The sequence below is a fragment of the Bos indicus x Bos taurus genome, chromosome 2 (genome assembly GCF_003369695.1).
Source record: "Bos indicus x Bos taurus breed Angus x Brahman F1 hybrid chromosome 2, Bos_hybrid_MaternalHap_v2.0, whole genome shotgun sequence".
NCBI lineage: Eukaryota > Metazoa > Chordata > Mammalia > Artiodactyla > Bovidae > Bos > Bos indicus x Bos taurus.
Genome location: NC_040077.1, coordinates 43,897,716 through 43,924,567, shown reverse-complemented (window position 1 = coordinate 43,924,567; position 26,852 = coordinate 43,897,716). Strand labels below are relative to the sequence as shown.

Genomic DNA, 26,852 nt, shown 5'->3' with positions numbered 1-26,852 from the left:
TCGATGAGATGCACTGAAAACTGCAATGTTTACAGCCATCTTTGGTCAACAGAAAGGGCCCAAATCTTCTCCACGACAATGCCTGACCACATGTTGCACAACTAATGCTTCAGAAGTTGAACAAATTAGGCTACAAAATTTTACCTCATTCGCCATATTCACCTGACCTCTCACCAACTGACTACTTCTTTGAGCATCTCAACAACTTTTTGCAGGGAAAATGATTCCACAAACCAGCCTGAGGCAGAAAATGCTTTCCAAGAGTCAAATCCCGAAGAACGGATTTTTTTTTTTTAATTTTTTGAAACCACTTTCTTAAAGTTTTTACATACAAAGAGCTGTACCTATTTACCGTACAACTTGATGGATTTGCAAATTAGTATGCATCTGAACATCATCACCACAGGTTATACAATAAATATATCCATTACCTCCTAAAACTTTCTCCACCCATCTCTATTTATTAATTTTTGGTGATAACACAATGTAAGATCTCCCTTCACAGCAAATTTTAAGTGCACAGTACAGACCATAATCCTAGACACAATGCTGTAGAGTAGAACCCTTTAGGATTGATCTGGAGCACAGATTTTTATACTACAGGAATAAGTAAACTTATTTCTTGTTGGCAAAAATGTGTTGATTGAAAAGGTTCCTATTTTGATTAATGAAGATATGTTTGAGCTTAGTTATAATGATTTAAAATTGATGGTCCAAAACCACAATTACGTTCACGCCAACCTAACATAAATGTTCATCATTATATATCTTTTAAATTTTATAGGTTAATTCTTTCAGATTTTATTAATCCCTTTTAAAGATCCATCACACAGATATGGCATATCTGATGTACTCATCCTCATGCAGGCAGACATTTAGGTTATTTCCAGTCTTTTCTCTCACCCTTATAAAGGCTGGGGTAATAATCATTCTAGATTTTAGGGCACACATGCAACAATTCTCTAGGCATGTGCACAGAGACAGGCTTGCTGGGCCACAGAACCTAAGCATTTTCCATTTCACTAATGCTGTCAAATGTTCCCTGAAGTGGCTGTGGCAATTCACCAACCTCCTTTCCCTCAGCAGCATGTGAGAATGTCATTTTTGCTCCCAGGGGTTAACTGTCCAGGCAGCACTTGGATTGCACAGGAGAAATCATCTCTTACTGCTGTGCCCATTTGCACTTCTGAGCATCCAGACTGGCTCTTCCCTAGACTGCTTGTTCATATCTTCTGTCCATTTTTCTTTTTCCACTGGGTCATTCGTCTCTTTTCATGAATATGTAGGAGTTCTGTACATATCTGAAGAGCATTTGTTTGTCTGTATTATGCAAATACCTTGAATTCCTCAATCTATTCTCCTTTATATTTGCCTAATAGTTTCACATTTTCCTTTATAGCACTCTTCCACACTCAGGTCTTTATTTGGAATGAAATTTTATGTACTGTGTGAAGCTGAATCAAATTTTATTTATACTGCATAGAAAGTCAATTCATCCCAGCAAAATCTATTTAATAGTACCTCATTTTTCCTACTGATTTATGATAGTCTATCTTTCAAACAGCAAGCTGCTATCTGTTCATAAGCTTATTTCTGGATTCCATCCTGTTGCCATAGACTATATTTATTATAACCTCTTAATATGCCTTGATCATGACAGGAAAAGTACCTTCTCTGTGTTATTGTAGACCTTCATATTTCCATATTAATGTCAAAATAAAAATGTTTCCAAGTTCTCTGGAAAAAAGTCTTATTGAGCTGTTAATGACAGAATGAACTGTTTATGTATTAATATTAGAAAAAGTAATCTTTACAATATTAAGGTTTCTTCAGCATAAATGACATCTCACTCCATTTATATTTATTGATATATTAATATATATATTATTTTATATCTTTCAAAGGATTTATAATTTTTTTCCATGAAGTCCTTAAGTGTCTTTGTTAGGTTTATTTATTCCTGCTGCTGCTAAGTCACGTCAGTCGTGTCCGACTCTTTGCGACCCAGAGACGGCAGCCTACCAGGCTCCGCCATCCCTGGGATTCTCCAAGCAAGAATATGAGTGGGTTGCCATTTCCTTCTCCAGTGCATGAAAGTGAAAAGTGAAAGTGAAGTCGCTCAGTCGTGTCCGACTCAGCGACCCCAGGAACTGAAGCCTACCAGGCTCCTCCATCCATGGGATTTTCCAGGCAAAAGTACTGGAGTGGGCTGCCATTGCCTTCTCCTATTTATTTCTAGATCCTTTATAATATTTGGGAGCACTAAGAATGACATTTTTTGGTATACTCTGTTAATAAGGAATCTGCACCTGTCTATCAGCTGAGTATTTCTTAAACTGAAGTCTGAGAATGATATATTTTCAAGGGACTTCAAGTTCTATATGTGAAGTTTTAAATTTTGTACTTTTAATTTCAACAGAATATAAAAACAATGGATATAGTCATATTCTGGATCATCCAGATGACCTCTTTTTTAATGCAAGACGGCCATTTAACTTTAGTACCCAAGTGTGCATTTGTGTTTAAAATCTTGCCAGTAATAACCAATCTCCTAGAATGATAACATTTTACTTATGTGTGTTGATGAGCACATCTATGGCAGTTTTAAGATTGGGGTTTCCTAACATCAAAATGTGGAGAAGGAAATGGCAACCCACTCCAGTGTTCTTGCCTGGAGAATCCCAGGGACGGGGGAGCCTGGTGGGCTGCCGTCTATGGGGTCGCACAGAGTCGGACACGACTGAAGTGACTTAGCAGCAGCAGCAACATCAAAATGACATTTAATCAACCTACATATTCCATCATATTCATGTTGAATTCTCTTAGTAGTTTACAACAGAAAAAAACATTCTCTTTTGCAAGGATAAGCCTTAACTGAAAATAGTTTCATATGAGTCTAAGTTATTTAATGGATTTGTGCTTTAACTAGACATCAACGAAAAGACACATGGCTTCACAATGACGTAACCCTTTACATACTGCAAGCCTGCAGACCATACAGATAACATAATGCCACATGAACATCAAATGACATCAAGGGATATGGTATGTATGCAGGAGTCACGACAACCACATAAGAAACAATCAGAAGAAAATTGAGTTATCAGAGCAGTGAGCAGAACAGACTTGCTGAAGAAAATGAGGAAGCAGCTGTGCCACTGATCGGTACTGTTATTTACCTTGTGAGCAGTAACTTACACTGGAAAATTTTCTCCTTACATAAAAATAATGCTCATTTTGTAGTTTTTCTTATATTTATTTTATAAATGTCCTTCATTTTATGCTTGTATAAAAGTATCAGAAGTGTAAACTTAAGTTCTTCTATAAACATTTTACACCCAGAAGCCTGACATTTCAGACTGTCAGCATTCAGACCCCATATTAACCCTTCACCTTCACATCTATTTATTCTCCTTCAGGGATCATGTGCTCTGGTCCACATGATTATTTAAAAAAGAAAAACAAAAAAAGACTCTTAAAGAAAAAAAAAATGATTATTTTCTAAGTAAACATAATGTTATCTTGACTGTGTAAGAGACCTTCATTTTCCTGTTCTGTAAGATCAAAGTTCACCCAAAGTGAACCTACTGGATAATCCTTTTTTCCTAGAGGTGTGTACCAGGTGTGACTCCGCTTTTTTCTGGACCCCAACATTACCTTTTATGGCATTCACAATCTCCATACCACATATTTACTTGTAAAGTAATCTTAACTCCCTTCCTTTATTCTAGGTTTTATGAAGAAAAGAACTATTTCCTCATTCTTTATTATAAATAAACACAGCATATTCATATAGTATTTTCCCAATAAATATTTACTGCAGCAAAGTAAAACCATTTTGGGTTTCTACCCATTTAAAAATACACTAACGTATCCTTACTAAGTTATTTATAATGGATACCAAATACATTTGCAATCTGTTAGTAACGAGTTGTTAGGTTTCACTCTTGCTAAATTTCATCAATTTCTTTTAAAAGCAAACTAAAGTAGAATTAGTCTCAGTAAAGACAAATCTATTCTTTATTACAAGTATAAGTGATAGAGAAATTGTGAGGGAGAGGCAGTAGCAGATTAACAACTGGGGAGGAGCTGAGCATAGTTTTTAGCTGAGCTGATCAAAGGTATTACAGCTATATCTCTTCCTAAAGTTGTTTTTTTTTTTTTTTTGCCAGTAATTTTGGTATATACAATTCTCAATGTAAATACATCCAAATGACTGAATATTTCTGCGTCTCAATTGTGATAATAAACAATATTATTCAATACATTTTTAACCCAAGATACAAAGAACACTTTATTACCAAATTTAATGAAAGAATAAGAAACTCAAACTACCCTAACTAATTTTAGAAAGAAATAATTAAGGCAGAAAAGGTTCTAGTATGATTTAAATACACCAAAGTCAAAAGCTGAATATTCAGCATTCTAAATTAAGGATATGATACTGAATAACTTCAAAATATTCCAGAAACATTTAAAACATACCTGTCATCCAAAACAATAATAATTTCACCGTGTTTAAAAGTGAGTTCATTGTCCTCAACGGCTTCAAAATCATATAAAGCTCTCACTTTCCTTGCAACTTTATTATTTGACTGAATTTCTGCAGATGGATATAAGGATTTTGTTTCTGTGTGCTGCTGCTTCTGCTCTTGCAATGATAATTCAATAGCTAGTTTGAAAAATTAAAATGCAAAAAACAAGACAGACAGTATTAACTCTGATTTTTTAAGAGTTTAAAAAGAAATATTACATAATATACTATTTAATAAGAATAAATCAAGTGAATGTTATTTGTCCAGTTAAATACTAAACAATTAGCTTTTGTAGGGTGGGGGTGGGGGCAAAAGGGGACAGGGCAGACAACTATGACATTTTTGAAAATAAAGTTTTTGCTCATTCCTTAATATCACAGTCTGTCATATACAGCAGCTATTATTTTTACAGCAAACAGATTGTGACATTATAATATGGGTAGCTTTCCATATAGAACAAGTCATGAACATATTTCTGTGCTTGACTCATAACTTTGGCATTAAAGAAAAGGTGAAATGTAATCTCTTCAAAGGTAGGACACTAAAAACCATTACTTGCAAGGATTATGAATTCAATTAACCTTATATCATGTCAGTTGTTTCTCTTACATTTTCAGACTCCACTGATTTTTAGATTTGAGGTAAAATACTATAAGTAAACTCAGTTTTATTTTAATTTTTATTCCAATAAATCATTCTGCAAAGATCAGCAATACTAAACTACATGTGCTTGATTCTTTACCTTTAGCTATATCTTCATCTTCTTTGTTTTTGTTCGATGATGTACCGTTTTTGGCAGCAGCTGAGACAGTCTGTAATGTATAAGTAAAATGAACACAACTACCTTTTCAAAGAAAACACAAGCTCTATAATTACTTGCACATGCTAATTAAAAAAACAACTAATGTAACTAATGAGTTTGACTTAAAAGTGAAGGTCTTTATGATAATTTTAAGTAGTTGTTTTCAAATACTAAAACAGAACATCAGAATTTTCAAGAAAACATGAAAAAAATCACAAAGGGCATGAACTGGTTTACATTTTGTATCAATCTTAGTATCTGACACAGAACCTGGCATAAAGAAAAGTACTTAAATATACATCTTTCCTGACTGCACTTCCTGATCTCGGTGGTCCAAAGCCTCCAATTCAGTGAGAGGTGATACGCTGCACAGAAGTACCAAGAAGCCAGGATAAAGAAGAAGAGCAGAGGTGGGACGCAAACAACAGGGGCAGCTCCTGTTAACCCCCTTCACTACTCATTGTGTTTGAATGGTGGTGACTCTTCAGACATAGCAGAGGACTAAGGAAAGTCATGCTTAAACTTAAGGGCATGGAAGACAGAGATGTCCAGGGTTCCGAACCATCAACCAGTTTTTTCTGAATCATCAACACAGATTTTTGAGAATGACTTGCAGAAAGGACAGAGCAAGGAAAAGCTGGCTTTTTATTACTTTTAAGACTTTTACTTTTAAATGTATTTTTAATTGGAGGATAACTGCTTTACAATGTTGTGTTAGCTTCTGCTGTTTATGACAATGTGAATCAGCTATAAGTATACATATATCCTCTCCCTCTTAAGCCTCCTTCCTACCCCATCCCCCATCCCACCCATCTGCGTCATCACAGAGCACTGAAGCTGAGCTCCCTGTGCTACATACAGCTGCTTCCTGCCAGCTACTTATGTTACACATAATAGTACATATATGTCAATGTTACTCTCTCAATTTGTACCACCCTGTGTTGCCCCACTGTGCCCACCAGTCCATTCTCCATGTCTGCAACTCTATTCCTGCCCTTCACATACGTTCATCAGTACCATTTTTCTCGATTCCATTTATATGGGCTAATACATGACACTTGTTTTTCTCTTTCTGATTTATTTCACTCTCTGTAACAGGTTCTAGCTCATCCACCTCACTACATTCTACTTTGAACCCATAGATCTGATCAACTGAAAAGGTTCTTTTTGTGTCTTCAGTCTATGGTCTAAAATTGAAAAAATACACAGTTCTCTTAGTTTCTTTGCCTAGCCCATATCCTGAGAAAACAAGAGACACTGAGAGCAGAACCCAAGATACAGTGTTTTTCCCCCACAGACACAAAATACACCACAGACTCTGGGAATCATTATCCCTGCCTCCACCCCGGTCCTGCAAACGCTGTCCCTGTGTCCTCAAATAAACTTCTAGCCTTACAGGCCAACACATTTTATACGTAAACTACAGCATACTCCAGGCATGTTCCCTCTTCAGCAGACAGGCCTCGAGCTTTCTCAAGTCCATGAAATGATTCATGTCATTCCTCCCTTGACAACCTCTTTACTCCCCTTACATACTGAATTACATTCCAGCCTAAAAATTCTACTCTTCAACTTCTTCACCATCCCAGTCTACAGTTACCTCTTCTTGGCATCTAACTTTTGCACCCCTCATCCATCTTTGTCACTTATAATCAGTTATTTTTCACATATATAAAGCTACCCTTTCAAAAAAAAAAAAATAAAGCTACCCTTTCAATTGACTATAAATACCTTGAACATAAGGGCTCTCTCACACATCTATGCCTTTTGCATGACTCTAGATTCAGAGTCACATTAAACAGATTATTTATGGATGACTCACTTCTCAAAGTTCTCATGTGTAGAATTCACTCGACAATTACAGGCACTACACTAGACAAACTCATATAGAGTGGAGGTGAGTAATGACTAAGATAGACCTTGCCAGCTTTGAAATAAGGTATATACCTTCAAAATACTATAGTATAGGGTCATCCATGAGTCTGAATGAATCTCTTACCTGAGAACCTGATGGAGGAAAAGTAATTCCTTCTTCTTTCATAGATTTAATAGTTGCAGATATTAGACTAAACTGAGGGTCCTTCTGAAATTCTTCTGACCATTCTACCATTAAAGATTTCAGTTTTTCACATACTTTAGGATGAGCCTTTTAAAGTAAAGGCAAAGAATAAAATAGTTAAAATAAGCACTTGAATTATTTAACAAAGAGAATTACCACCAAAATTCTCTAGTTTTATGAATATCCACAAAAGTCCAGCAAATCTTAGTTTAGATGAGCACTTGATAAATACCTATTTTAATATATACTTGTCTCTTGGAAAATTACCTATTTTGAACATTAATGTTTATGTCTTATACAATGACAATGAATCTGTCATATTCATAGATTATTTCATGTTTTCCTAATATTCTCAATATTAGATTAAACTTTTTATATCAACTAAAGTAAAATTCTGAGATTTCTGTCACTAATAGCATGAACATAGTGAATCAGAGTTTCTATTACAAATAAACCAATAACAACCCCATCACAAAGGCCCTCTCCACCCTGTTCTCTAAAACAAAGGCCTCCTTTGTTCACCATCTCTAATGGGAATCAGGACAGAATGATGGTTAGTTTGGATGCTGGTATCACAGACATTTACATCTGAACTTCAGCTATGCCACTTATTAGCTGCATAATCTTAGACAAGTTACTCTTAAGTCTTAGTTTCTCCATCTATAAAATAAGAATTACCTGGGAATCTAACTTCCAAGAGTTGCTAAGAGCATTAAACAAGATAGCATACATAAAATGCTTAAAGCAGTGGCTGCTAACCCTCAATAAAGATCAGCTTTATCACTTATATATATGCTTTAGGGAGGAAAACAGTTTTTGGTGTTACAAATGCAAACAACAAATTTTAGAACAGAAAGTTTGTTTCGTTTCAAATTTATCTAAAAGGATTTCACTTACAACTCTACTAATGCTATAACACAGTTAAAATAACACAGCATATGTATTTTTTAATGACTCAAACTTCTTTTCTTTTTAAAATTTACCTTATTTTTTATCACAGCACGTACTTCTGTTGCAAAATCACGGGAACACACTTCTAAATGAAATATCTTTCCACAGTTTGCCACACAAGCCCCAAGAAGCTATTAATTAAAATAAAAATCAATATACAAATGTTGAGATGTAATTTTACTTAACTTACTGAAACAAACACATTTAAAATTTGGGCCAAATAATAACATGACTTTCACTTACAGTTAATGCCTGCAGAGCAACATGAGGAACTTTATGATTTACCCTTTTCATTATGGCTTTTAGGCAATCTTTTGCTCTAAAAAAATGAAGAAAGTTAAGTATTCAGAATTTCAATTCAAGCATTAAATACATAAGGTATTCTACAACCAAGTAACTTTAAAAGCTATTTGGTCATACAATACCTTATATGTACACCTGCAAACTTTACTTCATTAAGGGAATAAATCTATCAAATGATCTTACACCTTTTGCTCATAGACTTGTAGAGGGGAAAAAATGCTATTGCAAAGGTTGTGTATCCCAAAATCAAAAATCAAATCATTTCAAAAAGGTCAGTCATGACAAGAGAACAGTATCATAAAAATTATCTTTACATTTAAGATAGCTTTCAGACAGCAAATTCTTATCTTGTGGGGAAAAAAACTAGCAAGATACATAGTCTCATATGATTTAAGTATAACCATGCATGAATAAACTTCAAAAAGCTGGAACATTAAAACAAATGCTTTCATCAGTCTTCTAAACCTCTAATGTATAATCAGGTTAATGGCCCCATTCCATCCTCAAAGCACTATTATTTATATTCACTTTTTCATCATGATTTATTGCATTTATCTATTCATTACTGAAAGATCTTTTCAATATATTATATATTGTTATATTTATCTACTTCATTAATAACATGTCTAAGTCACAGGAGAATGCCCTAAATAATTAAGTCTATTCATTGTTAACATCTGTCCCTATTGAATCAAGGCATTATATATATATATATTTTTTTTTTTTTTGAGCTGTACCTTGAGTCTTCTGGGATTAGTTCCCTGACCAGGGATTGAACCTGGACCCCCAGCAGTGAAAGCACAGTGTCCTAAGCACTGGACCACCAGGGAATTCCCTGTATCAAGGCTTTAATTATACATTTCAATATTTCAAGTTTTCAGTTAATTCTTTTCTGTTTGTTCTTTCAGAATAAGATTAACCACATAAATTCAGCCAGTAGCATGTCTTTACTTTTACTCCCAAAAGGAAACAGTAAAAATCCCATTTCCTTCCAGAATTATATCAGGAAAAGAGATACAGATTATTAAGCTCCTAGACATTCACTGGGCATGACTGGCCATCTTACCCGTTAGGAGTGCTTCCAACTTTGTCACATATATCCATAATAAGACTCCAATCTTCTGTAGTGTTGTACTCATTTGTAGCCTTTTCTATAAGAGATAAACATACAAAAAATTAGGATGTCTTACATGCCAGGAAAGACATAAAAGTATCCAGAGAAAAGAAACCAATTACACACAAGGGAACTCCTATAAGACCATTAGCTGATATTTTGGCAGAAACTCTGCAGACCAGAAGAATATGGCGTAATATTTTCAAAGTGATGAAAGGAGAAAAAGCTACAAACAAGAATACTCCACCCACCTGAAAAAAACAAAAACAAACACTCTACCCAGCAAAGATATCACTCAGATTTGAAGGAGATAGAGTTTCATAAACAAGCAAAAGCTAAAAGAGTTTAGCATCATTAATACATGAACCGTGAACTTTCAGATGTTCAAGCTGGTTTTAAAAGGGCAGAGGAACCAGAGATCCAATTGCCAACATCTGCTGGATCATTGAAAAAGCAAGCGAGTACCAGAAAAACATCTATTTCTGCTTTATTGACCATGCCAAAGCCTTGGACTGTGTGGATCACAAGAAACTGGGGAAAATTCTGCAAGAGATGGGAATATCAGACCACCTGACCTGCCTCTTGAGAAATCTGTATGCAGGTCAAGAAGCAACAGTTAGAACTGGACATGGAACAACAGACTGCTTCCAAATAGGAAAAGGAGTACATCAAGGCTGTACATTCTCACCCTTATTTAACTTATATGCAGAGTACATCATGAGAAACGCTGGACAGGATGAAGCACAAGGTGGAATCAAGATTGCCGGGAGAAATATCAATAACTTCAGATATGCAGATGACACCACCCTCATGGCAGAAAGCAAAGAACTAAAGAGCTTCTTGATGAAGTGAAAGAGGAGAGTGAAAAAGTTGGCTTAAAGCTCAACATTCAGAAAACGAAGATCATGGTGTTCGGTCCCATCACTTCATGGGAAATAGATGGGGAAACAGTGGCAGACTTTTATTTTTGGGGCCTCCAAAATCACTGCAGATGGTGACTTCAGTCATGAAATTAAAAGATGCTTGTTCCTTGGAAGGAAAGTTAAGGCCAACTTATTAAAAAGCAGAGACATTCAGATCAGATCAGATCAGATCAGTCGCTCAGTCATGTCCGACTCTTTGCGACCCCATGAATCGCAGCACACCAGGCCTCCCTGTCCATCACCAACTCCCGGAGTTCACTCAGACTCACGTCCATCGAGTCAGTGATGCCATCCAGCCATCTCATCCTCTGTCGTCCCATTCTCCTCTTGCCCCCAATCCCTCCCAGCGTCAGAATCTTTTCCAATGAGTCAACTCTTCGCATGAGGTGGCCAAAGTACTGGAGTTTCAGCTTTAGCATCATTCCTTCCAAAGAAATCCCAGGGCTGATCTCCTTCAGAATGGACTGGTTGGATCTCCTTGCAGTCCAAGGGACTCTCAAGAGTCTTCTCCAACACCACAGTTCAAAAGCATCAATTCTTCAGCACTCAGCCTTCTTCCCAGTCCAACTCTCATATCCATACATGACCACAGAAAAAACCACAGCCTTGACTAGATGAACCTTTGTTGGCAAAGTAATGTCTCTGCTTTTGAATATGCTATCTAGGTTGGTCATAACTTTCCTTCCAAGGAGTAAGCGTCTTTTAATTTCATGGCTGCAGTCACCATCTGCAGTGATTTTGGAGTGCAGAAAAATAAAGTCTGACTCTGTTTCCCCATCTATTTCCCATGAAGTGATGGGGCCGGATGCCATGATCTTAGTTTTCTGAATGTTGAGCTTTAAGCCAACTTTTTCACTCTCCACTTTCACTTTCATCAAGAGGCTTTTTAGTTCCTCTTCACTTTCTGCCATAAGGGTGGTGTCATCTGCATATCTGAGGTTATTGATATTTCTCCCAGCAATCTCGATTCCAGCTTATGTTTCTTCCAGTCCAGCAGAGACATTACTTTGCCCATAAAGGTCCATCTAGTCAAGGCTATGGTTTTTCCAGTAGCCATGTATGGATGTGAGTTGGACTGTAAAGAGAGCTGAGTGCTGAAGAACTGATGCTTTTGAACTGTGGTGTTGGAGAAGACTCTTGAGAGTCCGTTGGACTGCAAGGAGATCCAACCAGTCCATCCTAAAGGAGATCAGTCCTCGGTGTTCATTGGAAGGACTAGTGTTGAAGCTGAAACTCCAATACTTTGGCCACCTGATTCAAAGAGCTGACTCATTTGAAAAGACCCTGATGCTGGGAAAGATTGAGGGCAGGCGGAGAAGGGGACGACAAAGGATGAGATGGTTGGATGGCATCACCAACTCAATGGACATGAGTTTGGGTAGACTCTGGGAGTTGGTGATGGATAGGGAGGCCTGGCGTGCTGCAGTCCATGGGGTCGCAAAGAGTCGGACACGACTGAGTGACTGAACTGAACTGAAACTGTCTTTACGAGAAATGTTAAAGCTTTAAGCAGCAAACATCAAAACTAGAAATACAAACATTTTGAAATGAAAAATCTCACTGGCAAAGGCAAATGTACAGTGAAGATAGTAGATTAAGTACTTACAAAGGTAGTAGGAAGGTTAAAAGACAAAAGAAGTAAATTCATCTATATCCAGAAGAGTAGTTAAGGGATACAAAAAACTGAAAACTTGTAAATTTAAGGATAAAGGCAATTATTCTGATGATGAAATGTTAAGTTAGAGATTTTAGTAATATATTTTTGCCTATTATAAGTTGTAGACTCAAGCATCAAGCTCTACAGGTAGAAACTTATCACTCAAGTCTAGCTTCTTCCCTGGTAGAAAGATGACTAGTTCTTTTACAGGGAAAGTCAGGCCAGGCTGTATTTTTCAGAGGTTGAAAATGTTTAACTATTTCTCAAACATATCTAATAATCCCAGTTAATTCAAAAGTACAGACAGAAAAAAAAAAAGGAGGGGGGGGAAATCTCCTAGTTCTACAAACCTCTTGGAAAACTATGATGCATATTTACCCAGACCTTTTTCTAGCATGTATATGGGGGAAAATATGTATAAAACTAAATAAAAGAGAGCATCCAAAAACTGATAACCACTTCCCTGCCAAAGTTATGAACAAGAAACAAAACAAAAAATAAAATATCACTGTCATTCCTAATAGAAGCTTTAGGTATGTTGGACAAATGGGCTTGGTAGCAGTGAGCCCCAGAGATGGACGTGTTAGCAAAAGACAGAGCAGACCTCTCCCTGCAGGGTTGAGCACCTGCACAATTATTCCAAGAAGAAATCGATTCATGGCTGTAAAAAGACCAGACAGCTCTTACATTGACAACAGGCACCAGGAGGGTCAATTACTCTCAAATTTACAATCAGATAAGTCATTATACCAAAGACATAAGAGATGTGGGTTTGATCCCTAGGTCGGGAAGATCTGAGGCAGGTATGGTATCCCACTCCAGTATTCTTGCCTGGAAAATCCCATGGACAGAGGAATCTGGTAAGCTATAATCTATAGGGTCGCATGACTGAAGTGACTCAGCATGCACGTGTATTCAAGTCATTATACCAGGGATGGAGTAAATAACGAAGTGGAGGCAGACTTGGGTGAAACTAACAGAACTCCCTGCTCAGGAAGGAGACCTCAGGGGTAGAGAAAAAGTACTTTTCAACAATGTGATCATCCTAAATATATTACTTCCTAAGGTGCCTTTCCACTTAACATAATCATCTCTTCATGTTCATAAATACATGTCTATACCATATAGTAAAGGCTATGGTCTTCCCAGTAGTCATGTATGGATGTGAGAGTTGGACCATAAAGAAAGTTGAGCACTGAAGAATTGATGCTTTCCGAACTGTAGTGCTGGAAAAGACTCTTGAGAGTCCCTTGGACTGCAAGGAGATCAAACCAGTCATCCTAAAGGAAATCAACCCTGAATATTCATTGGAAGGACTGATGTTTAAACTCCAACACTTTGGCCACCAGATGCAAAGAGCCAACTCATTTGAAAAGACTCGGATGCTGGGAAAGACTGAAGGCAGAAGGAAAAGAGGATGACAGAGGATGAGATGGTTGGATGGCATCATGGATTCAAAGGACATGAATTTGGGCAAACTCCAGGAGATGGTGAGGGACAGAGAAGCTTGATGTGCTGTAGTCCAGGGGGTTGCAAAGAGTCAGACGCAACTTGGCAACTGAACAACCACCACCAACGTTTTTAATAGCTGCATGATGCACCACTACATACAGCGTGGCCACAAAGTGCCTATATAAGCTAGCGAGAAGTCATCAGTGAACTGTAAATTTAAATCCATCAAGTACTCAGCCTCTCTTCTTTATTACACTTACTGGAATCACTCATATTGATGTCCCACATAGAATAAATAGCAAAATAATTAAAAGAGATCAGAACTGTGTGCAGAGAAGTTTCTGCAGATGTGTCACAGCATTAACACTTAACCCCATCATCTCTCTCTGCCACCACTCTTCTCCCTCCACCCAACCCTCAGAAAGAATGTAGACTCCAAGTGGCAGGAAGTTTTTGCTTTGTTTTGTTCACTATTATTACTTAAAATAAATAAAACAGTATCCAGTGCACACAGCGGGTGCTAAGTAATTATTTGTTGAATGAATGAATGAATGGTGCTGGTTGCTCCTTCATACCCTATAACCCTGGTACAATGACTCTAAAGGGGGAAACAACAGCAGAGCTTCTGAGTAAATGAACTCTAATAGCCTTAAGAAGCCCCATGTGGCCCCAGTGAAGTCTGTGCAAGCTTCTGGACCATTAAGAGCCTCATAGCTGAGCAATACAAGGGGCTCCACAGAATCAAGCTTCAATAGCAACACCAAGTGGCAACAAAAGGCAACAGCACCAGGGAGCTTTAAAGGGAGGTTCCCTTCTCCGCTTGTTTACTAAAGAGGAATGACAATACCAATACCTCTAGGAGTCCATCTAAAAACACAGCCAGGGTGAATGGGGAAAGGAATGCCTCCAGAAGGAGGCAAAGGATTCTAGTACAGTGATATATATTTATCTTGAGTCTGAAGAGCAAATCACATATATTACAACTTGCCAGCTTCATGCTCAAATTTTCTCTCTGCCTATAATGGATGGGGTTTTGTTCTTGCTGTACAGATAGGTTATTTTTTTTTTTTTAATGTCATTTGGCAGTGTTACAACTACCTGAGATTAAATATTCCCCCAATATATTTTTCTTTATATATAAATATATATATTATTTATCTTTTACAGGTAAATTCTTAGTCTTTCTGGAATTTCATCTGGCACATGGGGTGAAGTGGGGATCTAAGAATCTATCCTTTCTTCTTTGATCTGAGAAGCCAGCACCATCAATTACCAAATTTTGTCAGCATACATTATATCAGTACCAATACACTCAACATCCACTCACGCCCCGCTCCTCCACAACTGATTTTTAGATCATCCAATAACCTACCTATTCCTGCTAGAACTCAATTTTTAATGACTGTTTTTTCACTTCTGGCTATGTGATACATAATTGTGTGTGAAGCCTCTTTGATATCCCCTCAAAACCCTTCCAACAATTTCAAAAATATCTCAACAGAATTTTTTTTACTTGATCTTTTATAGAAAATGGAAAAATCCTAATTTAAATACTCTATCCAGCATAGTTTACTTTCTACAAATATAGGACTCACAATTACCCTTTTTAAAAAGTATAAAATCTAAAGACTTTATAATGGCCTGCCAAAAAGTATTTCATTTTTCAAGTGAAGGAAATAACAGTTAAATTATGCACTTAAAAGTATTTTAAACTCCAGGAAAAAATCTTAAATATTATAATTAAGGAACCATTCTTTTATAGCATGTCACCATGCCCAGTGTTGGGGCCCTATCTCACATTATCCTATGTCAAATACATAGAGCGGGGGAGAGTTAAAAGAGCCCTCCTGGGGCCTAAATTCTAAATTTCCAGGGTTTGGTGGGTGTAAGTCATAACATTCCATCACCAGATTATGATTGTATATGGAGAGCTTCAAATACACTGTGAAATACTTCAGAAAGATTCTAAGAATATCATAAAGAATCAGTCCATCAATACCTATAAGGAACAAAAGACTCACCCTCTACACAGCCCATAATGTTCAACACACAGCATTAAAAAGGATTCAAGTCTAACCTGTAAAACTTTTAAGAAAATAGGTTCCATCAGTAATAAAAAAAAAAAATTATATAAAACAAGCATGCCTCAAAGAGATCTTTAAAGCTCTTCCTACTATGTTTGAAAATAAAAACTCACGACTGGTCTGCTTTCAACCATGGCAGAACATCTGGTACCAGACTTGCTACTCTATTGAAAACAAGCATGTTATTAGTCACTCTGTCCAACTCTCTGCAACCAGGGAGACTGTAGTCCACTAGGCTCCTCTGTCCACGGGATTCTCCAGGCAAGAAGACTGGAGTGGGTTGCCATTCCCTTCTCTAGGGGATCTTCCCGAACCAGGGGTGGAACCTGGTCTCTTGCATTGCAGGTAGATTTTTTACCATCTGAGCCACCATGGGGCTGAAAACAAGAATAAAACAGGCCAAAATATATGAGGCAACTGTGGTCAGGAAGTGAACAACAAGCAGTGCACATCTGAGGTTTCTGAAAGAAGGGAAATATGAAGTAAGCCTCACCATGGCCCTAGTGTTCTACCTGGGCATACTTTCTTGTCCCAACACAAGTAGTGAAAGCCGCTCAGTCGTGTCTGACTCTTTTCGACCCCATGGACTATACATGGAATTCTCTAGGTCAGAATACTGGAGTGGGTAGTCTTTCTCTTCTCCAGGGGATCTTCCCAACCCAGGGATTAAACCCAGGTCTCCCGCATTGCATGTGGCTTCTTTACCAGCCAAGCCACAAGGGAAACCCAAGAATACTGGAGTGGGTATTCTTCTCCAGCAGATCTTCCTGACCCAGGAATCGAACCAGGGTCTCCTGCATTGCAGGTGGATTCTTTACCAACTGAGCTATCAGGGAAGCCCAAAACACAAGTAGAAACAGCCCAAATAAGGCACCTAGGAGACAGAGGCCAGATTTCTGAGCATAGGGATTTAATCGTGGGTCCTTGTTGGTCAAGGGCTATGCTGTATACACCCACACTCCCACACACTCTGGGTGAGGTTCTATGAGGTCTAGCACAGATCACCTGCTATTAGACTGGAAGGCTGCACAATGCAAGGAGTGTTTACAAGTTCCTACCTGCTATGGACTGAGTGTCTGTGTCCCCACAAAATTCATACCATGAAGTACCCAGCACTGCTGGAGCTGGAGACCAGACTCTAAAGAAGTAATTAAGGTGAAATAAGGTCATAAGGTTGAAGCCCTGACCCAAGAGGATTAGTGTCCTCAAAAGAAGAGACACCAGAGAGCTCCCTGTCTTTTCTCACATGCACAAAAATGAGGTCAGGTGAGGACACAGTGAGAAGACAACCATCTGCAACCCCAGGGGCGAGCCCTCATTAGACACCAACCCTGCTGGGAGCTTGATTTTGGACTTCCAGTCACCAGAAATGTGAGAAGACAGATTTCTGTTGCTTAGCTACGTGGTCTACGTTATTTGGCTATGGCAGCCCAAGCAGACTAGTACCCCAGCCAACTAGAGTAGAGAGGACCATATTTTAGGCTATCAATTGAAACCTCCAAAACGCTATCACACCTTAGGAGTAAAGGCATCCTAGAATATAGTAATATCAAAACAGACCTATCTCACAAAGAAAACTAGTTAACCAACACACGGTAACTAAATGCATGCACACTGGAATCATGTCAAATGAAGACTACTTGTACATTAAAGCACAGTTTCAATACTCCTTCAAATGTGCACAAAACTACCAACACCTAGGATAATCTAGGACAATATACTCAGTGTGCTCTCTGAAGGCAATATGTTTGTATTAGACCAACACTACACCCCATCACATGGACATTAACAATCACAATATACAAACAATTAAGACTATAATGAAGGAAATATAAAACACTATTATAATTAGGATACTGCATGTATCTCAGGACATGACTAAAGCAATGCTTATTAGGCCTTAATGGAAAAGTTGCTTTTTATGTATTTATTTTAAAAAACAATTATTTTTATACCTTAAAATTACAGGAGAAGAACTGTGAAAAATTGAAAAAAAATTTGTTTTCCAAAAGCAGAAATAACTAGAAAATGGAAAGCAAATGAATAAGTAGAATTCTTTTTGGTATCTAACAGGAAACCACAGCTGAGGCTTTTACTAAAGACATAAAAATGTTCTCTCTTTACACCAATTCATTACATACTAAATAACTATTTGAAAATACAGGACAGCCAATTTTTTCTAGCTTGCAAATCCTACATATTTACACTATTAAAATAAAATATACTTGCTATTAAATTAGTAGACCACACTAGATTCTAGTTTGCTCTAGAATTCTAGTTTAGTTAAATTTAGATTAAAATATTTAAATGCCAAATACATCACACTGATAAGATGATAAATATTTCACCTGCTTTTCTGACTCCAATGACAACCACCATAAACTCAGCATTTTGGAGTGCTTGGGTTTAGCATACATTTTTATCTTTTAATTCTCCTCATTTAATGTTTTGATTTGTTTGGGGAAAATTTTTGTTGATACAGTTTACTATGGGGAAAGCTGTAATATAAATTCTACTTTAATACATTACTTATCTCCTAAAAGAAAAACCTACTTACAGCTCTGAGTAATGAATGACAGGAAATAATTAAAAAACAACCACAAGTGATCGTTCCAGAGCATTTTACATATGCTCAACTATTTACGTTGAAACCAAAGAAGATTTCCCATTTAATACATAAGGAAACTGAGATACAGAAAAGTAACTAGCAAAGATCATACAGCTAGTAAACAGTAAAAAGATTCCAATCAAGGCAATGTGGCTCAGGGTATATTTTCTATTAAACTGCCTCTTGGCAGCAATTTTTGTTCAAAATGGCTAAATTAACTCTTTTAACAAGTCAGTTGTCAGTTTCTCTATGTAGGAACATTTTAAACATACTGAATAATAAAAATGCTAGATCAACTCTGCTTTATAAGCAAAGGATCAGATAGAATATCACGCTTAACTCCATTTACTACATCATCTAGTAAAACAATATATACATTTGAAATTCTTGCTCTGGTGGAATACAGAAGAGTGACTGCTACTCTTTTCTCATTTCACGTGTCATGCCAACATTTGTGGGGAGACTAGGAAAAGTTTAGAGAGTTGGGGAGACAGGAAGAAAGAAAAAAAATTAAAAAATCATATACTGCCTTCTAATATTGTAATTTATTAAAAAGGTACAAGGTATAGGGCAGGCTTTACCTCCCTACAAGTTCACTTTCTTCTTATGTGACACTCCCAAGATACCCTCTGTTATACGGTTTGCTGAAAACCATCAGTTCAGTTCAGCCGCGCAGTTGTGTCCAACTCTTTGCGACCCCAGGGAACAAGCACGCCAGGCATAACTTTCCTTCCAAGGAACAAGTGTCATTTAATTTCATGGCTGCAGTCATCATCTGCAGTGATTTTGGAGCCCAGAAAAAAAAGTCTGCCACTGTTTCCCCATCTATTTGCCATGAAGTGATGGGGCCGAACACCATGATCTTAGTTTTCTGAATGCTGAGCTTTAAGCCAACTTTTTCACTCTCCTCTTTCACTTTCATCAAGAGGCTTTTTAGTTCTTTGCTTTCTGCCATGAAGGTGGTGTCATCTGCATATCTGAAGTTATTGATATTTCTCCCAGCAATCATGATTCCAGCTTGTGCTTCATGCAGCCCAGTGTTTCTCATGATGTACTCTGCATATAAGTTAAATAGCAGGATGATAATATACAGCCTTGATGTATTCCTTTCTCAATTTGGAACCAGTCTGTTGTTCCATGTCCAGTTCTAACTGTTGCTTCCTGACCTGCACATAGATTTCTCAAGAGGCAGGTCAGGTGGTCTGATATTCCCATCTTTCAGAATTTTCCACAGTTTCTTGTGATCCACACAGTCAAAGGTTTTGGCATAGTCAATAAAGTAGAAATAGATATTTTTCTGGTACTCTTTTGCTTTTTCAATGATCCAGCAGATGTTGGCAATTTGATCTCTGGTTCCTCTGCCTTTTCTAAAACGAGCTTGAACATATGTAAGTTCACAGTTCACGTACTGTTGAAGCCTGGCTTGGAGAATTTTGAGCATTACCTTACTAGCGTGTGAGATGAGTACAATTCTGCGGTAGTTTGAACATTCTTTGGCATTGACTTTCTTTGAAATTGGAATGAAAACTGACTTTTTCCAGTCCTGTGATCACTGCTGAGTTTTCCAAATTTGCTGGCATATTGAGTGCAGCACTTTCACAGCATCATCTTTCAGGATTTGAAATAGCTCAACTGGAATTCCATCACCTCCAATAGCTTTATTCGTAGTGATGCTTCCTAAGGCCCACTTGACTTCACATTCCAGCATGTCTGGCTCTAGGTGAGTGATCACACCATCGTGATGATCTGGGTCATGAAGATCTTTTTTGGACAGTTCGTCTGTGTATTCTTGCCACCTCTTCTTAATATCTTCTGCTTTTGTTAGGTCCATACCATCTGTCCTTTATAGAGTGCAACTTTGCATGAAACGTCCCCTTAGTATTTCTAACTATCTTGAAGAGAGGTCTAGACTTTCCCATTCTATTGTTTTCCTCTATTTCTTTGCATTGATCACTGAGAAAGGCTTTCTTATCTCTCCTTGTTAGTTTTTGAACTCTGTATTCAAATGGGTGTACTTTCCTTCTCTCCTTTGCTTTTCACTTCTCTTCTTTTCACAGTTATTTGTAAGGCCCCCTCAGATAGCCATTTTGCTTTTTTGCATTGCTTTTTCCTGGGGATGGTCTTGATCCCTGTCTCCTGTACAATGTCACAAACCTCTATCCATAGTTCATCAGGCACTCTATCAGATCTAGTCCCTTAAATCTATTTGTCACTTCCACTGTCTAATCATAAGGGATTTGATTTAGGTCACACCTGAATGGTCTAGTGGTTTTCCCCACTTTCTTCAATTTAAGTCTGAATTTGGCAATAAGGAGTTCATGATCTGAGCCACAGTCCGCTCCTGGTCTTGTTTTTGCTGACTATACAGAGCTTTTCCATCTTTGGCTGCAAATATAATCAGTCTGATTTCGGCGTTGGCCATCTGGTGACATCCATGTGTAGAGTCTTCTCTTGTGTTGTTGGAAGAGGGTGTTTGCTATGACCAGTGCGTTCTCTTGGCAGTAGTTCTCTTGCCTATGACCAGTGCGTTCTCTTGTTCTATTAGCCTTTGCCCTGCTTCATTCTGTACTCCAAGGCCAAATTTGCCTGTTACACCAGGTGTTTTCTGACTTCCTACTTTTGCATTCCAGTCTCCTATAATGAAAAGGACATCTTTTTTGGGTGTTAGTTCTAAAAGGTTTTGTAGGTCTTCATAGAACCGTTCAACTTCAGCTTCATCAGCGTTACTCATTGGGGCATAGATGTGGATTATCGTGATACTGAATGGTTTCCCTTGGAAAATGAACAGAGATCATTCTGTCATTTTTGAGATTATATCCAAGTATTGCATTTTGGACTCTTGTTGACTATGATGGCTACTCCATTTCTTCTAAGGGATTCCTACCCACAGTAGTAGATATAACGATCATCTGAGTTAAATTCACCCATTGCAGTCCATTTTAGCTCGCTGATTCCTAGAATGTTGATGTTCACTCTTGCCATCTCCTGTTTGACCACTTCCAAATTGCCAACATGTGCTGGATCATCGAAAGAGCAAGAGAGTTCCAGAAGAACATCTATTTCTGCTTTATCGACTATGCCAAAGCCTTGGACTGTGTGGATCACAAGAAACTGTGGAAAATTCTGAAAGAGGTGGGAATACTAGACCACCTGACCTGCCTCTTGAGAAACTTATATGCAGGTCAGGAAGCAACAGTTAGAACTGGACATGGAACAACAGACTGGTTCCAAATAGGAAAAGGAGTACGTCAAGGCTGTATACTGTCACCCTGCTTATTTAACTTATATGCAGAGTACATCACGAGAAACGCTGGGCTGGAAGAAGCACAAGCTGGAATCAAGATTGCTGGGAGAAATATCAATAACCTCAGATATGCAGATGACAACACCCTTATGGCAGAAAGTGAAGAGGAACTAAAAAGCCTCTTGATGAAAGTGAAAGAGGAGAGTGAAAAAGTTGGCTTAAAGGTCAACATTCAGAAAACTAAGATCATGGCATCTGGTCCCATCACTTCATGGGAAATAGATGGGGAAACAGTGGAAACAGCGTCAGACTTTATTTTTGGGGGCTCCAAAATCACTGCAGATGGTGACTATAGCCATGAAATTAAAAGACGCTTACTCCTTGAAGGAAAGTTATGACCAACCTAGACAGCCTATTGAAAAGCAGAGACATTACTTTGCCAACAAAGGTCCATCTAGTCAAGGCTTTGGTTTTTCCAGTGGTCACGTATGGATGTGAGAGTTGGACTGTGAAGAAAGCTGAGCGCCGAAGAATTGATGCTTTTGAACTGTGGTGTTGGAGAAGACTCTTGAGAGTCCCTTGGACTGCAAGGAGATCCAACGAGTCCATTCTAAACGAGATCAGCCCTGGGTGTTCTTTGGAAGGAATGATGCTAAAGCTGAAACTCCAGTACTTTGGCCACCTCATGCGAAGAGTTGACTCATTGGAAAAGACTCTGATGCTGGGAGGGATTGGGGGCAGGAGGAAAAGGGGACAGAGGATGAGATGGCTGGATGGCATCACCAACTCGATGGACGTGAGTTTGAGTGAACTCTGGGAGTTGGTGATGGACAGGGAGGCCTGGCGTGCTGCGATTCATGGGGTTGCAAAGAGTCGGACACGACTGACCAACTGAACTGAACTGAACTGAATTTGCCTTGATTCATGGACCTAACATTCTAGGTTCTTATGCACTATTGTTTTTTACAGCATCAGACCTTGCATCTATCACCAGTCATATCCACAACTGGGTGTTGTTTTTGCTTTGGCTCCGTCCCTTCATTCTTTCTGGAGTTATTTCTCCACTGATCTCCAGTAGCATACTGGGCATCTACCCACCTGGAGAGTTCATCTACACTGTCCTATCTTTTTGCCTTTTTATACCATTCATGGGGTTCTCAAGGCAGTAATACTGAAGTGGTTTGCCATTCCCTTCTCCAGTGGACCATATTTTCTCATACCTCACTCCCAACTCCACAGAACAGTTATGCTCATTTCTACAAACACTCTGACATTAGGAAACAGGGCAGAAGCATAAATGTAGTAAGTATAATTTCCATTTCAACAGACTTACTAGAAAGTTTCATGTGGAAGACACTAATAGATGGGGAAAAGGAAAAATGAATCTCCAAAAGTAGCCACTAACTTGCCAAAACACCAGCGATGGAGAATGAAAAGCAGTTAGGTTGGGCTGATGATTACTTGTCCTCTGCAGACTGAGGAAATCACTGGGCACATGTGGAGCACACACATCACCCATTAAACACTGAAGATTCACCTTCTCTATTCCCAGCTCTGAAACTTATACACTAGCTTAAGGCTTCTAGGTAGTTCCCCTCAGCTCTGACTGAAATCTGAAACCATGTTCTCATCTGTAAAATGGAAATTAGAATGGCTCCCTGGTAGGCTGCAGTCCATGGGGTCACTAGAGTCGGACACAAATGAGCGACTTCACTTTCACTTTCATGCATTGGAGAAGGAAATGGCAACCCACTCCAGTGTTCTTGCCTGGAGAATCCCAGGGACGGGGGAGCCTGGTGGGCTGCCGTCTATGGGGTCGCACAAAGTCGGACATGACTGAAGCGACGGCAGCAGCAGCAGCCATGTTTAAAAGAGGAGTTGTGAAAATTAAGTGAAAAGAAAAATGGATGAAAAACTTAAATAGGTATTTCAAAAAAGAGAATATTAATTTAGTGACTGTACTAAAGATCAAGCACATAAATACATATTAAAGCCACAATGAGATGCCATTAGAATGGCTAAAATTCTCAAAACTACACCACTATGTACTGGCAAAATTTTGACATGAAAATGAAGCAATATGAGCTAAAACTAAGTAGGTGGCAGCTTCAAAATGTCAATAGTTTTCAGGGGGCAAAGTCTTGATATCTGTCACACTGACCTTCTTAGGTTCAATCCCTATACTAAATGCAAACAGTCACTAACAAGTTACAGACAAATAAGGCAATAATGTTAAAAAAATTCTTTCCTCTCAACCCTCTGTGTTAAGTTGTAGTATGTTGTATATTTACCTGTAGAAAAATCCTCCTCTTGCCCTCTTAACTTTAAAATTGACCACTGAATAACATGGGTTTGAACTGCACATATCCATGTAACTTTTCTAATAACTATAAAAAATTTTTAGACATTTATAACAATGTGAAAAAAACTGAAGACAAATTGGGAAGCCTAGAAATATTTTAAAGATTAAGAAAAAGGTGTGTCACGAATGCGTAAGATATATGTAGATATACGTATAACATCAAAAATATATTAATAGACTGTGTTATCAGTAAGGCTTCCTGTCAACAGTAGGTTATTAGTAGTTAAGTTTTCGGGGGGAGTCAAAAGTTAATACATGGAGTTTTAACTGTGCAAGGGGGTCGACAACCCTAACCCCCTGAGTCGTTCAAGGGTCAACTATAAATCTAAGTAAGCTTAGAACTATTAGTATCAGGAAACAAAAAAGTGTATTATTAGCTATTAATATCATCAGTTCATATAAATCAAGAATAAACTACAGTTTAGTTCAGTTGTTCAGTCGTGTCCAACTCTTTGGAACCCCATGAACCGCAGCACATCAGGCCTCCCTGTCCACCACCAACTCCCAGAGTCCACCCAAACCCATGTCCATTGTGTCGGTGATGCCATCCAACCATCTCATCCTCTGCCGTCCCTGTCTCTGCCTGCCCTCAAGCTTTCCCAGCATCAGGGTCTTTTCAAATGAGTCAGCTCTTCGTATCAGGTGGCCAAAGTATTGGAGTTTCAGCTTCAACATCAGTCCCTCCAATGAACACCCAGGACTAATCTCCTTTAGGATGGACTGGTTGGATCTCCTCGCAGTCCAAGGGACTCTCAAGAGTCTTCTCCAACACCACAGTTCAAAACCATTAATTCTTCGGTGCTCAGCTTTCTTTATAGTTCAACTCTCACATTCATACATGACTACTGGAAAAATCATAGCCTTGACTAGATGGACCTTCGATGGCAAAGTAATGTCTCTGCTTTTTAATATGCTGTCTAGGTTGGTCATAACTTTCCTTCCAAGGAGCAAGTGTCATTTAATTTCCTGGCTGCAATCACCATCCGCAGTGATCCTGGAGCCCAGAAAAATAAAGTCAGCCACTGTTTCAACTGTTTCCCATCTATTTGCCATGAAGTGATGGGACCGAACACCATGATCTTACTTTTCTGAATGTTGAGCTTTAAGCCAACTTTTTCTCTCTTCTTTCACTTTCATCAAGAGGCTCTTTAGTTCTTCTTCACTTTCTGTCATAAGGGTGGTGTCATCTGCATATCTGAAGTTATTGATATTTCTCCCAGCAATCTTGATCCCAGCTTGTGCTTCATCCAGCCCAGCGTCTCTCCTGATGTACTCTGCATATAAGTTAAATAAGCAGGGGGACAATATACAGCCTTGATGTACTCCTTTTCCTGTTTGGAACCTGTCTGTTGTTCCATGTCCAGTTCTAACTGCTGCTTCCTGACCTGTATACAGGTTTCTCAAGAGCTGGTCAGGTAGCCTAGTATTCCCATCTCTTTCAGAATTTTCCAGTTTATTGTGATCCGTGCAGTCAAAGGCTTTGGCATAGTCAATAAAGCAGAAATAGACGTTTTTCTGGAATTCTCTTGCTTTTTCAATGATCCAGCAGATGTTGACAATTTGATCTCTGGTTCCTCTGCCTTTTCTAAAACCAGCTTGAACATCTGGAAGTTCACGGTTCACGTATTGCTGAAGCCTGGCTTGGAGAATTCTGAACACTACTTTACTAGCGTGTGAGATGAGTGCAATTGTGCGGTAGTTTGAGCATTCTTTGGCATTGCCTTTCTTTGGGACTGGAATCAAAAGTGACCTTTTCCAGTCCTGTGGCCACTTAAACTATAAATAAATAAACTATAAACTACAATGTCTTCTCAAATCTTAAAAGAACATAAATTTCCTTTTATGATTTTACTAATCTAATAATAAACCCAAATGGAAGAAAAAAAGGCCCAAAACAGATATGACTAGCAAAATGAAGAAAAACAAGACACAGGCCTGACCCTGACCCACACCTAAAAAAGCCACTGACATAGGAATAGAATGTGGTATTGGTACAGGATAAAGAGAACAGTGAACAGAAAGCACAGATGCAGGCCTCATGCAGGGGAAGGGATTTACTATGTAGAAGAAAGTGCACCAAACTAATAGGGGAAGGATAGACTGTTCAACAATGGTGATTAAACAATTGATTACTGTCTATTGTGAATTGACTATCCCATCAGATCCCTCCTTAGAGCTTACATAAAGACCAAGTCCTTTATGTAAGATTAAAGACCTAAGTACAAAAATCAAAACTCCAATAAAACTTCCAGAAGAAAACATGACAACATTCTTATAGACTCAAGAGAAGAGAGAAAGCCTTTCTAGAACAAAAAAAAAAAAAATAAAACCAAGGGAGAAAGACAGTATTACTAAATAGAAACTTTTTTTTTTTTTTTTAACAGTAAAAGGTATCAGAAACAAAAAGAAGCAACAGACTGGGATATATATTTGCAATTCATGTAAACAATGAAAGATTAGTAGAGGTTGCATGTGGAATGCTAAAACTCAGTAAGAAAATAATCCAACAGAATAAGTATATGAAAGTAACGAGCAGACATGTATGTGAGCTAAGTCACTTCAGTCGTGTCCAATTCTTTGAGATCCTATGGACGGTAGCCTGCCAGGCTTCTCTGTCCATGGAATTCTCCAGACAAGAATACTGGAGTAGGTTGCCATGCCCTCCTCCAGGGATCTTCCTGACCCAGGGATCGAACCCTATCTTCTGTGGCTCCTGCATTGCAGGTGGATTCTTTACTGCTGAGTCACCGGGGAAGCC

The 26,852-nt window shown here is 38.3% G+C and overlaps 1 protein-coding gene across 3 annotated transcripts in view; it reads right to left on the bottom strand.

Annotated features, from left to right (window-relative positions):
• STAM2 (signal transducing adaptor molecule 2) overlaps positions 1-26,852 on the bottom strand; it is a 50,102-nt gene that overhangs the window by 17,654 nt on the left and 5,596 nt on the right. For all 3 annotated transcript variants that reach the window (XM_027560676.1, XM_027560684.1, XM_027560690.1), the window contains exons 2-7: positions 9,717-9,801; positions 8,591-8,666; positions 8,380-8,478; positions 7,337-7,483; positions 5,278-5,347; positions 4,486-4,672 (exon numbers count right to left, since the gene is read on the bottom strand). In XM_027560676.1, the coding sequence (XP_027416477.1) occupies positions 4,486-4,672; positions 5,278-5,347; positions 7,337-7,483; positions 8,380-8,478; positions 8,591-8,666; positions 9,717-9,801 (664 nt within the window). The remainder of the gene's footprint in view (positions 1-4,485; positions 4,673-5,277; positions 5,348-7,336; positions 7,484-8,379; positions 8,479-8,590; positions 8,667-9,716; positions 9,802-26,852) is intronic.